This window comes from Elephantulus edwardii, unplaced genomic scaffold (assembly GCF_000299155.1).
Source record: "Elephantulus edwardii isolate Elephantulus edwardi_28Jun2011 unplaced genomic scaffold, EleEdw1.0 scaffold00020, whole genome shotgun sequence".
NCBI lineage: Eukaryota > Metazoa > Chordata > Mammalia > Macroscelidea > Macroscelididae > Elephantulus > Elephantulus edwardii.
Genome location: NW_006399770.1, coordinates 1,409,465 through 1,423,746, shown reverse-complemented (window position 1 = coordinate 1,423,746; position 14,282 = coordinate 1,409,465). Strand labels below are relative to the sequence as shown.

The window sequence follows — 14,282 nt, the reverse complement described above, 5'->3', positions numbered from 1 at the left end:
ACTCTTGACCTCTTGGTTAACAGTCCAACACTTGAGCTACAAGGCTACAAGGGCTCCTTTGTGACAGACAGACTCTAGGATAATATAGCACCATCACTGATCTTGACCAGCAGCGTGAAGGCTGTGATGTGACAGGCCCTGGTTTTGTTCCCAGTTCTCTGAACTGTCATTCCTCATGCAGCTTCTGTCGAGCTTGCTACAGCATGTATCTTAGAAATATCATCTGTTTTCATGATTCAATCTTTCCATACAGACTAAGTCTTAATCAAATTCTTCAGTTCTAACCACCACCTGAACTCCAACATTGCTGGACACTGGCCCTAAGTAAACCAACTGTCATAGCTCCGATGAAACTACTGCTTTTCCTCCAAGTCCTCCCCCTCTGGGCGCCTAGGTGTCTGATTCCCTACTGTCTGCACATACAGAAGAGTCCTGGGTGTTCCCAGCACCCCCTCACCTCATTCCTCATCCCTCTCTCAGCCTGGACCCTGTGATCATGAATAGGTTCCCTGCCTCCTCTTTCTCTGTCCATTGCTGTTATTCTCAGACCATGACACTCACCAAGCCAAGTCTTCGAGGTTCCCTCACACCCTTCAACAAGTGATTTCAACCGAGATATGACAGCTTGGCATTAAAGTCTTCAGGATCAGGTTAGGGCTACCTGCCCTTCCCCCTCCCTTACTCTGGTTCACTCACCCCAAACTCCTCTGCCCTTTCCTGTCTTCCATACTTGTACTGGGACCTTCCCACAGATCATCTTCCCCTTTGTAGCTTCTAGGCAAAATTTCCCTAGTTTTCAGCACAGCTCTGCTCCACCTCCTTCACAAAATCTCCCCTATGACCTGGCCTCCTTTGCCTCAGCTTCTGCACCATTTATTCGTTGCACAACTCAACTGGGAACAAGTCATATACTGCCTCATGACAAGGTGAGACACACTGAATTTTTTTCAATTTCTGTCATCACGTCCCTGCTTCCAGGTGAGCTCCTCCCAGGAGAGCTCCTCATCTGCCAATCTTGGGCACTCCCACAAGGCCCTTCATAGTCCTGACACCAAGGCAGACTCACCTGAGGAGGTTTCCCCTGGTCAAGCTCTGCTCTCGCCCCTGAGAGCCCATGGAGAGGCTGAGGCGCTTGGCCAGCTCTGGCCGGCCCTCGGTGGGACTGCCCTCAGAGGCCCGGCCCGAGGACGGGCTATAGAGCTCCTCCAGGCACCGCAGGGGCACCGTCCGGTTGATGGGCTGGAAGATGATGGCCCCACTCTGCTGTGAGATGGGCCGGCGGTTGCCTACATAGCAGCGCACGAGGCCAGGGATGGAGTCGAAGCTCTCCATCTCAAACTGGTACTGCACGCGGCTGTAGGCCTCGCTCAGCCGAAGCACCGTCTGGATGATCTTGAAGTGCTGAGGGAGGTTCTTCCACTGACAGGTCAAGACAAAGTTGCCAGGGCTGGACAGCGAGTCACGCACCAGGAAGTCCCCATCTCGCTGCAGGAGGTTCTCTGATACCTGGAGGACAAAACAGTGAATGAGGAGCGGGGAAGTCAAGCCTACAGTAGTAAGTAGTCAAGCCTACTACTTTACAGAGTTCCCTGCTACCCACTTTTCTAGATGGACACAAGGCATTGTATTCATGGTTTGTTTGCTTTTTGTTTGTTTGTTTGTTTTTTATTCATGGTTATTCTTAAGATGGTTCTTTATTTTTCCAAATGTAAAATTCATAAGAAAACTGGTAATTTGCTTGTTGTTGTTGTTGTTATGTGCCATCAAGTCACTTGCAACTCATAGCGACCCTATGTACAACAGCCCTAAACTCTGTTCTGTCCTGTGCCAATCGCACTGTCTCTGACACTCTCATCCTGATTACCCCAGTCACTGAATCAATCCACCTCATAGAGGGCCTTCTCCTCCTGCGCTTTCCCTCCACCCTCCCATGCATGATGTCCTTCTCCAAGGACCAGTCTCTTCTCACAACATGTCCAAAGTATGTTAGATGGAGCCTCAGAATCCTTGCCTCCAAGGAGCCACCTAGTTCAACCCTTTCCAGGACAAATCTGTTTGTTTTCCTAGCAGTCCAGGTTACTCTCAATACTCTTCTCCAGCACCACAGCTCAAAGGCATCAATTCTCCTTCTATCCTCCATGGTCATTGTCCAACTCTCTGATGCATAACAAGTGATTGTGAAGACTATGGCCTGTATCAAACGCACCTCAGTCTCCGGAGAGACACCATTGCTCTTCAGTTTACTTTGGAGAGGTCCCTAACAGCAGACTTTCCCATGGCAATGCGCCTTTTAATTTCCTGGCTACTGGTGCCAAGAGTGTTGACTATGGAGCCAAACAAACTAAAGCTGTGTACAATCTCAATCTCTTCACCATCCATCCTGATGCTGCCAATTGGTCCAGTGGTGAGAATCTTTGTCTTCTTGACATTGAGCCTCAATTCATATTGGTGATTTGCTTAAGAACTATTTTTTTAACCACCTAATGGGAGCTGTGGTGGCCTAGTGGTAAGGAGCCATGCTGCCAACCTAAAGGCATGTAGTTCAAATCCACTAGAGGCTTGGAGGGAGAAGGATGGCAGCTATGAGTCAGTTCTAACTTGAAGGCATATAACAACAACAGCAACAACAACAACAACAACAACTGTGTTTCCAGCACTGGTTTAAGCACTGGGTCCCAACTTTCACTGGGTGTTTGTCGCTAGCAGAGAGCTTCTATTTTAAAATGAAATTAAATTGTATAGAATGCCAGGTATTGTAGAGGCAAAGGAAAAGTCAACTGGAGAGCAGACAGGAAGTGCTTGGGAAGATGTTAGAGAGTGTCTTTTTAAACAGAGTGGTCAAAGAAGATGTCCTAGGAAGATGACATTTATGCAAAGACCTGAATGAAGTAAAGCAACAGATGCCCCAACTCTGGAGCCATGTGTGCCTGGAGGGTCTGACTGCTCCTCCTCAATAAGTAGACTGCTGGATGGAATCTACAAGGAGTCCTGTAACCCTCCCCTGAAACTCCCCTCTCCAGGCCTGGCTGATGGGGTGGCGGGTGCCACATGTGGGGGAGCTCAGGACTCTATGTGGATCAGAAACTCACACGTGGATTTTGACTACACTGTTCACCCACTGCAGGGCCTGGGGCAAGTCAGTTGTCCCCTCACCTCAGAGTTGCTGTGTGGATTATATTGCATGATACACGCAAAGCATCCAGTACAATGCATGGAACATAACAGGAGCACAAAACCAGACTAGAATGATTATCTATGAGTTGATGATGGTGGTGATGTTAATAGTCAAAGGAGAATTGATGCTGGAGTGTAGCACAGTTGTTATGTAACCAGACCACTTGGGTTTGCATTCTGGCTCGACTGTGGGACACATTATACAACCTCTTTGTGGCTCAGTTATATCATCAGTAGAATGAGGATATTAATATTACCCATAATGTGGCTTGAAAAATTCAAAGGAACACAGTGTTAGCTGTTAACAATTATATAGAGTCCAGTCATACAGTATAAAATACTGTGTAGGCAGAAATTTATGTTAATGATAACTGGAAAAAAATCTTATGATCATGAGAATAAAAAATAAACTTTGAAATTTTAAATTTGACAATTTTTTTTTCAGGGCATTCTAACATTTAGGCAGTAGTATATATCTCTGTTACCATAGACCAGTATGCTACCATGGTTACTTTAAAACTGCATCCTGCCTTAAAAATATGTTTTCTCCCAGAAATTCTATTTCTTGGAATTTAGCCTAATGAAATAATTATAGGAATAGATATAAATGTTATCTTGAAAGATGATGGGGTGTTAGAGACCTCACCAATGCCCAATAAATGGTCGCATACGAACACAGTAATCGTGTGTACAATATAGAATGGTGCAGAAAAGTACTTTTTCAAGAAGAAAACATTCCCAGGATGTATCATTAAATGATGGAACTAGACCACAGAAAAGATTATGCAGTGAATATATTTAAAGTTACTGAACTATCCATGTGAAGACTGTTGAGATGGTAAATGTTATCTGATCGATATGTTTACCACAATATAAAAGAAGGGGAGGGAGAGGTGGGAAAAAGAATATGCAGTATGATTTCATAATTGATGTCGAAAAGCCTAGGAGGATAAATACCAAGCAGCTCATCATGGCTATCTCCAGGAGGGAGAATTAGAAGTTGGAGCTTATTTTTCTTGTTTTAGATTTTGCTCTCTGTGTTTTCAATGATAAATTTCAATCTTGAAAAAGAAAACAACAACAGAACAGGGCCAGAATGAAAAATTATTTCTGTGACAGCACCAAGAAGTCTGTTACCTTAACGATGATTTATAACACGATGCCCTTTCCTGCGTCTCCACACACCCCTCACTGTCTCATTGTACCGGATTAATTATTGGCTAGATCAGGCTTACAATAAAAGCCCCAGGTAAATTCTGCATCTCAATCCTGTGAGCTTACTCCATCTTCAATTTCTAATATTATTGGGGGGCGGGGGTAGAAGAAACCACATACACACAGTTATTGTTCATGGTAAAGACCTGAGTGAAAGGCACCCAAAGTACACTTCTAGGCCATGCATGGTCAGTGGTCACTGGGACAATTCTTCCTGTTTTCCCACTTATGGGCCGGGTGTCAGGTAGGGAAGGAAAGGAGAGAATGAATAAGCCATTGGCCTCAATAGGGCAGAGGTGGCTCTGATGCTCTATTCTGTCTGCCCCTCTGATGCCCTCTCTTCACCTGGAATTAAGCCCCTGCCTTAACTTGAAAGGAAGCTGGCTCCTGCAGGCATGAGGCTGTAGACAGCCCGCCAAGGCTCCATTATAGGAACCCCGCCCTGACCTCCTGCTTCCCTTGGCTACCAGGCTGCGGCTGCTGCCTGCTGGGACTGTCTGCAGACCACAGGGGGCCCGGCTTCTCCTTTATCCACTCACTGAGGGTGTGGAAACGTACTATGGATTCCTGACCCTCACTCCTCTCACGAGTCCCACTGAAGTCATTGCAGGCCACTTAGCAGTGTTTGTTTCTGGGTAAACACGGGTTCCCGTGTGATCTGGAACGTGTCTGCAGTGTCATGAACCTGGCCATGGCCAGTGTGCGCGCTTGCAGGGGAGGATAGTAGGTACCTTTCGGGGGATGCGACCGTGGTACCAGGCGTGGCTGCGCAGGTCCTCACTGCTTAGTAACAGCTCTTCCTCCAGTTCCTTCTTCAGTCTCTCAGGGGTCCTGTCCATGGTGTGCCTCTCCTTGGAGAACTGCAACGAAGAAAGGACAGTGACCTCACCCTGCCAGGCCAGGCCAGCCCGTGGACACGGCTGCCCACCTCTCTGTTGGCTGCACTGATAATCAAACCAGTATAGACTGAACGCTGTGTCCAGGTAGGGAAGCCTGGATAATGATTACAGTTAGCTGTGAACTTTCAGTTCTCTGGCTGCCAGTGTATAATAAAATTTCCACATGAACATGGAGACAATGACAGGAGATATGACCAAGCTGTTCCTCTTACCATTCCAGTCAGATATTGGTTAAGAACATGGGGATATCAGTGTGCATTATTCACAATAGCCAACAGGCAGAAACAACCTCAATGTCTATCAACAGATGACTTGAATCAACAGAACATGGAATGGAACAGCATTTGGCAAAACAGGAGTAAAATTCTGATACATGCTACAGTGTGGTTCACACATATGACAGTATTATGCTAAATGAAATAAAATAGAAAGAAATTCCATATGCCCTCACATAAAAGAGGCAAATGCATGAAGTTTGCTGGTGGGGGCCCCACAGGGAGGAGGATTGGGGAGAGTCACTGTAGATGAAAGGTTTCTGTCTGGGGTGATGAAAATGATCTGGAAGTAGATGGTGATGATGGCTGCACCGTATAGTCAATGTAACTAATGTCACTGCACTATAGACTGAAAAATGGCTCAGACGGTGAAATTTTTGGTATAGGTATTTCTATTACCACAGAAAAATGAAAAGCTCACAAAACCACATGGGAAGTTGGGCAAAGCAGGGTTAGGGGAGCAACAAACCAAGAAATGTCTGGAGCTATGAGGCCCGTCTTCCAGGCTGGTTGCTTTCTCCACAGGGGAGGTGTGGCTTGGATGGATGGCAGGCCCTAGTTGGCGTGGTCTTAGCCTTCTTGGGTTGTGCTGCCCAAAGTATAGTCCCTAGGCTCATGGATTCTTCACTCGTGGCACACTCAAGTACAGGTGAGTTTTAGAGATGACGCAATAAAGCAAATGTAGCAATAAAGTGAGTCACATGATTTTTTTTTGTTTCTATGTACTGGTGGCCTCATGGCAAAAAGTTGCATTGTAATTCTGAAGAATTATGTCGAAGCCACTAGCTGCTCCATGGGAGAAAGATGGGCAACCTCCTCCCGTGTAATTAACTGCCTCTGAAAACCCAACCGAGGGTCAGCTATGGGTTGGTTCTGATTCTACGGTATATAATTGTTGTTGTTGTTGTTAGGTGCCATCTAGTCACTTGCAACTCTATGCACAACAGCCCTAAACCCTGCTCTGTCCTGTGCCAATTGCACTGTCACTGACACAACCACCCCGATTACCCAGTCACTGAATCAATCCACCTCAGAGAGGGTCTTCCCTTCCTGCTCTGTCCCTCCACCCTCCCAAGCATGGGACCGGTCCCTCCTTACAACATGTTCAAAGTATGTTAGACAGAGCCTCAGAATCCTTGCCTCCAAGGAGGAGCCTGGTTTAACCCTCTCCAAGATGAACCTGTTCATTTTCTTAGCAGTCCATGGTATATTCAATACTCTTCTCCAACACCACAGGTCAAAGGCATCAATTCTCCTTCTATCCTTCCTAGTCATTGTCCAACTCCCTGACACATAACAAGTGATTGCAAAGACCATGGCCTGTATCAGACACACCTAAGTCTCTAGAGTGACACCATTGCTCTTCAGTACTTTGGAGAGGTCCCTAACAGCAGACTTTCACATCGCAATATGTCTTTAATTTCCTGGCTACTGGTGCCAAGAGTGTTGGCTGTGGAGCCAAGCAAACTAAAGCTGTGAACAATTTCAATCTCTTCACCATCCATCCTGATGCTGCTAATTGGCCCTGTGGTAAGAATCTTTGTCTTCTTGATATTGAGCCTTAATCCATATTGAAGGCTGTAGTCCTTGACCCACTGCAGCAAGCACTTCAGGTCCTCCTCAGTTTCAGCAAGCAGGGTTGTGTCATCTGTATAACACAGATTGTTGATAGATCTTCCATCAGTCCTGACACCACACTGCTCATAGAGCCCAGCCTCCCAGATAATCTGCTCTGCATACAGGTTGAAAAGATATGGAGACAGGACACCTCCCTGGCATACACCCTTCCCAATTTTGAACCATGCAGTGTTTTCTTGTTCCGTTCTGACAACTGCCTCTTGGTCCAAGTATAGGTCTCGCATTAGCATGATCAAGTGTTCTGGGATTCCCATTCTTCTCAGAGTCATAAGAAGTACATAAAAAAGCTATGTGAATACTATATTAGAACTTATTAAGCATGCAATCTCTCTCTTTCACTGCTGCTGAGTCTGAACCAACTCATAGCTGACCCTCCAGTGGGTTTTCACAGACTGTAAATCAAACAAGAAAAGGCTGCCACATTTCTCTCAAAAAGTTGGTGGATTCACATCATGTCTCTTTGGGTTGGCCACTCAACACCTTACCCACTAGGCTACCAAAGCTTTCCAAGAATAAAATTTGTTGTTAAGAAGCATCAAGTTAGAAACGACTGTTAGCCGACCCTCAGTGGGTTTTCAGAGACAATAAATTACATGGGAGGATAATACCCATCTTTCTCCCATGGAGCAGCTGGTGGATTTGAACTGCCTCCCATTGAAGGGCTAGCGCAACTCCTTACAACTAAGCCATTAGCACTCCCAAAGTATGCAATACAATTAAGAAAAAGTATTTAATAAGAATCACCAAAATACAACACAGAGACAGGAAGTGAGCACATGCTGGAGAAATGGACCAACAGACTTGTACATGCTGGTACATGTTTGAAGCAGGATTGTTACAAACCTTCAAATAGCGCAGGAAAGGAACAAAAAATTTAAATGCCTACAAAACACAATAAAGCAAAATACATTAAAACAGGATATGTCTGTGCAAGGTGTAGACTTATCCTTTCGAAACTCTTAGAACAATATGACAGAGCAATTAATTTTGTGTCTCTTGAATCTAACAATAGAAATCAGAGTTGATATTTTGCATATATTTTTTACTTCCATTTTCTAATATTTGGTTTTTACGCCTGATTGGTAATGGAAACTTAACGTCATAAACAGCTGGTCTGGGAATCCCTGGCCCCTGCACATCTCTGCACAGGGCAGCGAGTTCAGGTGGACAATTGTGTCTTTCCAGGTTTATTAATTTAGAACCATGCCCACTTAAAAACACGTGAGCTGAACCTTGGACTTCAGCCTGGTTCCCAGCAAAACCAGGCCCAGAAACTGCTCACCAAGGCTCACATAAAGTGAGCAGTAAGAGGCCGTGACCCTCAAATCATCCCTGTGTTTCCCAGGTCCCTCAGCTTGCCCTCCAAAAGCATCCAGGACCACAAATTGCTCATCTCACTGCTTCACTCAGCAGTAACAGGGCCCCTAATATTACCCCACCATATAAGATGAAAACAGACTTGGGTTTTACCACTGGGTTCTTACTGTCTGCTCTTTCTGTGGATGTTCTGAGGGCTCTGTCTGTGGAAAGACTTAGGGACCACTTTCACGGTGGGGCTCTGGGTACCAGCTGCTACTTCTTCCTCTTCTCCCACTGCCCTGTACACAGCGGGCACTCTGGAGAGCCCACGAACTGCATTAGGTCACAGAGATGCTGATGTTGACTGCCTGCGATGCTTAGCTTCTTGCCACTATCTGCAGAGGCTATTAATTGTGTGCGTGTTACACTTGACGGCAGCTCTTGGGAAAGACCCGAATATAGACTGTTGATTGTCAACCAGTCACCTCTACTGCCAGTTTATTGTCTATATGGCTAGACTGTTAAGTTCTACGAAAGTGGAACCTCCTCTGCTTTCTTTACCACTGCCCTAGAAGTAACGTCTGCACATACCAGACATAACACTATTCACTTGACAAATTAATACCTCGAGATGAAAAGTACGACCTTTCTCTAGGTACAAAGATCCTACCCTGTCTCTCAGAACCCCTATTTCTAGGTGGGCAAGTGGCTGTACAAATAAAAGAGAGTATTTGGTAATGTCTCCTCAGGGCTAAGTTCTGGCCATGGAAGGATAAACAGTGTTGGTGGGACTTCTGAGTTGAGATGTGAGGGCTGGAGCCCCAGCATCATTCTGGGCCCTGAGGATGAAGGTCACATCCCAGGCACAGAAGCAGTGACTGGAAGGAGCCTGAAGTGACACACCAGCAGTGGACTTCCCAGGTCAGGTCTTCTACGTGGTCTTCCATCTTGTTTAAGCCAACTATTTTGAGTGTTCCTGTCAGAGGCAGTTAAACTAAACCCTTGTTGATATTGCAGGCCTCAATGGGATGGATTGATTGGCACAGTGATTACCACAATGACTTAAGCATAGCTGAGAGGATGAGGGTGGTACACGACAGGGCAAGTTCTGATGTGCTGTTCACAGGGTTGCTGTGAGTTGCACTCAACTGGAAGGCACTTAACAACAAGAACATCATCATCCTCTGTTAAGCATCTTGACAACACAGGTGCTTGGCTGTTAACCGAGAGACTGGCAGTTTTAACTCACTTAGACTCTCTGAGGGAGAAAAGGAAGGCATAATGATTACAACCTAGAAGAAAACCACCCTGTACCGCTCAAAAGACTCACCGCCGTCGAGTTGGAACCAACTCATAGCTGACCCTCCAGTGAGTGTTTGGAGGTTTCAAACTGCACAGGAAACTGTCCAGCTTTCTCCTGCAGAGCAGCTGGTAGACTCCAACCACCTGCTTTTGGATTGGCAGCCAAAACTCCTTACCCATCAGGCACCAGAGCTCCCTAGAAAGCCCAAAAGGGCCGTTCTATGCTGTCCCTTTGGGTTGCCGTGGGTCGGAATGCATCCAAAGGCACACAATATCCCACTTAACCACTGATGGTGTAGTCTGTGTGCTGCAGCAAGTGCTCATTTTCTCACGGTTTGAATTCTGAAAACTGGAGATCAGCAGGCCCACCTCTCTGAATAATCTTTCACTGAGATTTTACTCACTCATATACAAAAAGCTTTTCCAGATTTACCTGCTCAATTTCATTCTCCTGGAAACAGTTTAAGATGCCCTGGCACCCAGGCCACCTCCCTCAGTCTCCTCCTTATTTATTCTCTCCTCCTCTCTTTCTCTCCCCCTCTTCCTCTCTCTCCCTCCCTCCCTCCCTCTCTCTCTTACACACACACACACACACACACACACACACACACACACACACACACACGTTTTCTTGCTGTCTTAGCTCTGTTCATAAATAGCAAGGGTTTTAGCATTTTATATGCAACCCTCTCACTCCAAGTTTTGAGATAATACTGTTTTATACTTGTTACCAGAAACATAAAACCAGCTATTGTGTTATTTCTGTACTAACTCCTTAGAGGAAAAATCCACAGTGATTGTTCTGTGCCTTGTAGGCTCTGCAGAATGGTAAGGTTGTTTTTAGAGAGGAGAGACAAGGAGATGATTAAAACTGACTCTCTCAAATAATTTGAGATAGAAGATGAGGCTTTTAAAACTATGTCCTTACAGTCTGGCATAATCTGTGCAAGGTTAGAAAGGTCGACACACAATTGGGACAGTTGCCTACAGAAGATCAAAGACTACAGCAGATCAAAGACGCCAGCTTTCAATATGGATTACATCTTAATGTTATGAAAACAAAAATCCTCACCACTGACCAATAGGCAACATCATGATAGATGGAGAAAGACTGAAGTTCTCAAAAATTTAATTTTACTTGGATCCAAAACAACACCCACAATACTGTTGTTGTTGTTATGTGCTGTCGAGTTGCCTGTGACTCACAGCAACCCTATGTACAATAGCCTTAAACCTTGTTCTATCCTGTGCCAATCTTATTGTCTCTGACTCACCTACCCCCATCCATCTCACTGAGGGTCTTCCTCTCCTGCGCTGTCCCTTCACCCTCCCAAACATGATGTCCCTCTCCAAGGATTGATCCCTCCTTGCCACATGTCCAATATATGTCAGATAAAGCTTTAGAATCCTTGCTTCCAAAGAGCAGCCTGATCTCACCCTCTCTAGGGTGAACCTATTTGTTCTCGTAGTAGTCCACAGTATATTCAATACTCTTCTCCAGCACTGCAGCTCAAAGCATCAATTCTCCTATCATCCCTAGTCACTGTCCAGCTCTCTGATGCATAGCAAGTAATTGCAAAGACTATGGCCTGGATCAGGCACACCTTAGTCTCCAGACTGGTGTCATTGCTCTTCAATACTCTGGAGAGGTGCCTGACACCAGACTTTCCTAGTGCAATTCATCTTTTATTTCCTGGCTTCTGGTATTAAGAGTATTGATTGTGGAGCCAAGGAAACTAATGCTATTAACAAACTCAATCTCTTCACCATCTATCATGATGCTGCCAACTGACCAACAGGAATAGCAGTCAAAAAGTCAATACTTACTGCATTGGGAAAATCTGTTATCATGAACCTCTTCAAAGTGTAAAAGAGCAAGGATGTGTCAATTTAAAAACTAAGGTGCACCAGCTCCAAATCATGGTTTTTTTGTTGTTTTCTATGCCTTTGAATGTTAGGCAATGAATAAGGATAACAGAAGAAGAATCAATGCCTTTGAATTGTGGTGATGGAGAAGAGTACTGAATATCTTACGGACTGCAAAAAGAATGTCTGCCTTGGAATAATTGAAACCATGATGCTCCTTAGAGGCAAAGATGGTGAAACTTTATCTCACATACTTTGGGCACATTGTCAGGAGCGACCAGTCATTGGACAAAGACATCATCATGGTGGGAAAGGTGAAGGATCATAGAAAGAGAAGACCCTCAATAAGATGGAGCGACTGAGTGACTATAACAGTGGGCTTGAGCTTCAGAAGTGGAGAGGATGTTGTTCATAGGCTATTTATGAGTTGAAGCCAACTTGACAGGACCTAACAAAAACAACAACACACAACTGCCTAGACTTATATTAATTAAGAGAGTGCAGAGAGAAGATAAAGGGGGAAGAAGGATAGAGCGAAAAAGAATGCAAGTGAACAAGTGATTGTAAAGCAGTTCTCATTTTAAGGCTGGGAGGATTTTAGTGCTAACACTTTAAACAGTCATGTTTGCTGCTGGGCAGATGAAATGAGCAACGACTAAGACAAGTGAAGAGGCCATTCAGAAAAATCACTCACATACGCCCACACTCACAAGTACTTTTATTATATTTTTTCCGCCAGCTGCTTTTGTTTTATAAAACCCTGGTCTCACTATGATTTTCGTCATTTACTTTGGTGCTCTGGTAGACCATAAACACCAAGATTGGTGAGTGGCAACAAATAAGGAATTTTGGCAAAATGCATCCATCTCTATTTTTGAGAGTGTCAGCCCTGATATTTATGGTCTCTTCTGGGCATCTCAGAAATGAAATTTCCACTTCATGAGAATGGTCACATTGCTGCCACGCTTGGCAGGATTCCGTTGACTTCCCCTGAACAACCTGAATTTTTCTAACAGTGCTCCCTTCAACTTCTCTACCACCACCTGGAAGGGATTGAAGTTTTTCGCCCTGAAAGAGATGTATTTCAATCACAGCCTTGGCTGGTTTTCAATTTTAGGTAACACACCAATCCTTCTCCCCTTGGCAATGGTTTCATTACCTTTGTGTGGTCATTAGTATCTTTCTAAATTCTACTCCTAAAACTCCCACAACTGACCCTCCTTGCCATTGTCTGCTGCCACCTCTTATATGTGGGGCAGAACTGCTCCAGTGGGGTTTCAAGGCCGTGACTTTTCAGAAGCAGATTCCAGACCTGTCTTCCAAAGGGCTCTGAGAGGGTTGGAACTGCCAATCTCTTGGTTGGTGGAGCACTTAACCATCTGTACCACTTAGCACCTACCCATCCTTCCTTAGACTACAACACTTCTGAGGAAAAAAAAAAGGTTCCTCACATGAGAGTGACATGCACTGCTGTTCTGTACATTAGTCAGAATCAAGCAGGCAAGCAGTAAGGTGTCAGGTCCCCAAACTCAAAAAAGCTAATCATCTTGGGAAAATCAGTCTGTATAGAAACAGCTGCTGTGGAATCAGATCAAGTTCCTGGCTGACCCCACGTGTGCCAGAGTAGAACTGTGCTCTGGAGCAATTTCAGTGGCTAATTTTTTCAAAGTTGAGTGTCAGGCCTTTTCCCTAAAGTGCTTCTAGGTAGATTTGAACCTTCAACTTTCTAATTGGCAATTAAGCATATCAACTGTATGTATCACTCAGAGATACCTATCTGAGTAGCCATCTTATTGAATTCAATGTGGCCAGCCCCAAGTAATCCTCAATCCTGACATCCCAGCAGCGCCTCTGTGCTACCATCCAGGGATGGTGGGCACTGTAGGATCCCAGAACAAGAAACTTTCAGAAGAAGTTTTACAGTGAAAGGGAATGGAGTTCCCAGGGGTCTGTTGGAATTTATGCTCTTTGACTGCCAGACAATGACCACACTAAAGTAATATGACTTTTTCCTTCAAGAAGCTCAGATACTCTATCAGCCCCTGAAGCGGACCCTCATTTTAAAAAGGCAAGTCTGATTCCTTGTTTTCTCAGCATGCTGTCTGGAGGACGAAGGGTAGTGACTAAGGAAGGAGTAAGAGAAGCAGGTTTGGGTTTGGGCTGCAGCCACCCTGAGCTTCCACCCACTCTAGCTGGGGGATCTCCCTCCGCAGGAAGGGAGGCTGCACGACCCAACAACAAGAGCAGCAGGCATCTTTGCCAGCTTCATTCCAGGGACTGAATCCTCTCATGGGGCCCACAAGAGGAAGATGTAATGGGATCCACTCCACACATTCTACCTCATGGCTTGACTGAAATTTAACCCTTTAACATTTTCTGCGTAGTCCTTTTTTGAGAAGAGTGAGGTTTTTAAAAAGTGTGTATATATGTTATTAGATGGAGGGAGGGCTGGCCAAAGGGAGATAGATGTGAAGGGAGGGGGTAGAAGTGGCTGGGTATCCTGGTGGATGGTGGAGCAGGGAAATAAGTGGGTAAAGACGCGTGTGAGAAAGGCAGGGACAACACTGACACTAAAGTTAATGCCGCAATAAGGGATATACCTTTAACTTGCTGG

General features: G+C 45.2%; 1 protein-coding gene across 2 annotated transcripts in view; it reads right to left on the bottom strand.

Moving 5' to 3' along the window:
* BCAR3 (breast cancer anti-estrogen resistance 3) overlaps positions 1-14,282 on the bottom strand; it is a 155,806-nt gene that overhangs the window by 27,124 nt on the left and 114,400 nt on the right. For both annotated transcript variants that reach the window (XM_006882408.1, XM_006882409.1), the window contains 2 exons: positions 5,121-5,249; positions 1,067-1,506 (listed from right to left, as the gene is read on the bottom strand). In XM_006882408.1, coding sequence (XP_006882470.1) covers positions 1,067-1,506; positions 5,121-5,249 — 569 coding nt within the window. The remainder of the gene's footprint in view (positions 1-1,066; positions 1,507-5,120; positions 5,250-14,282) is intronic.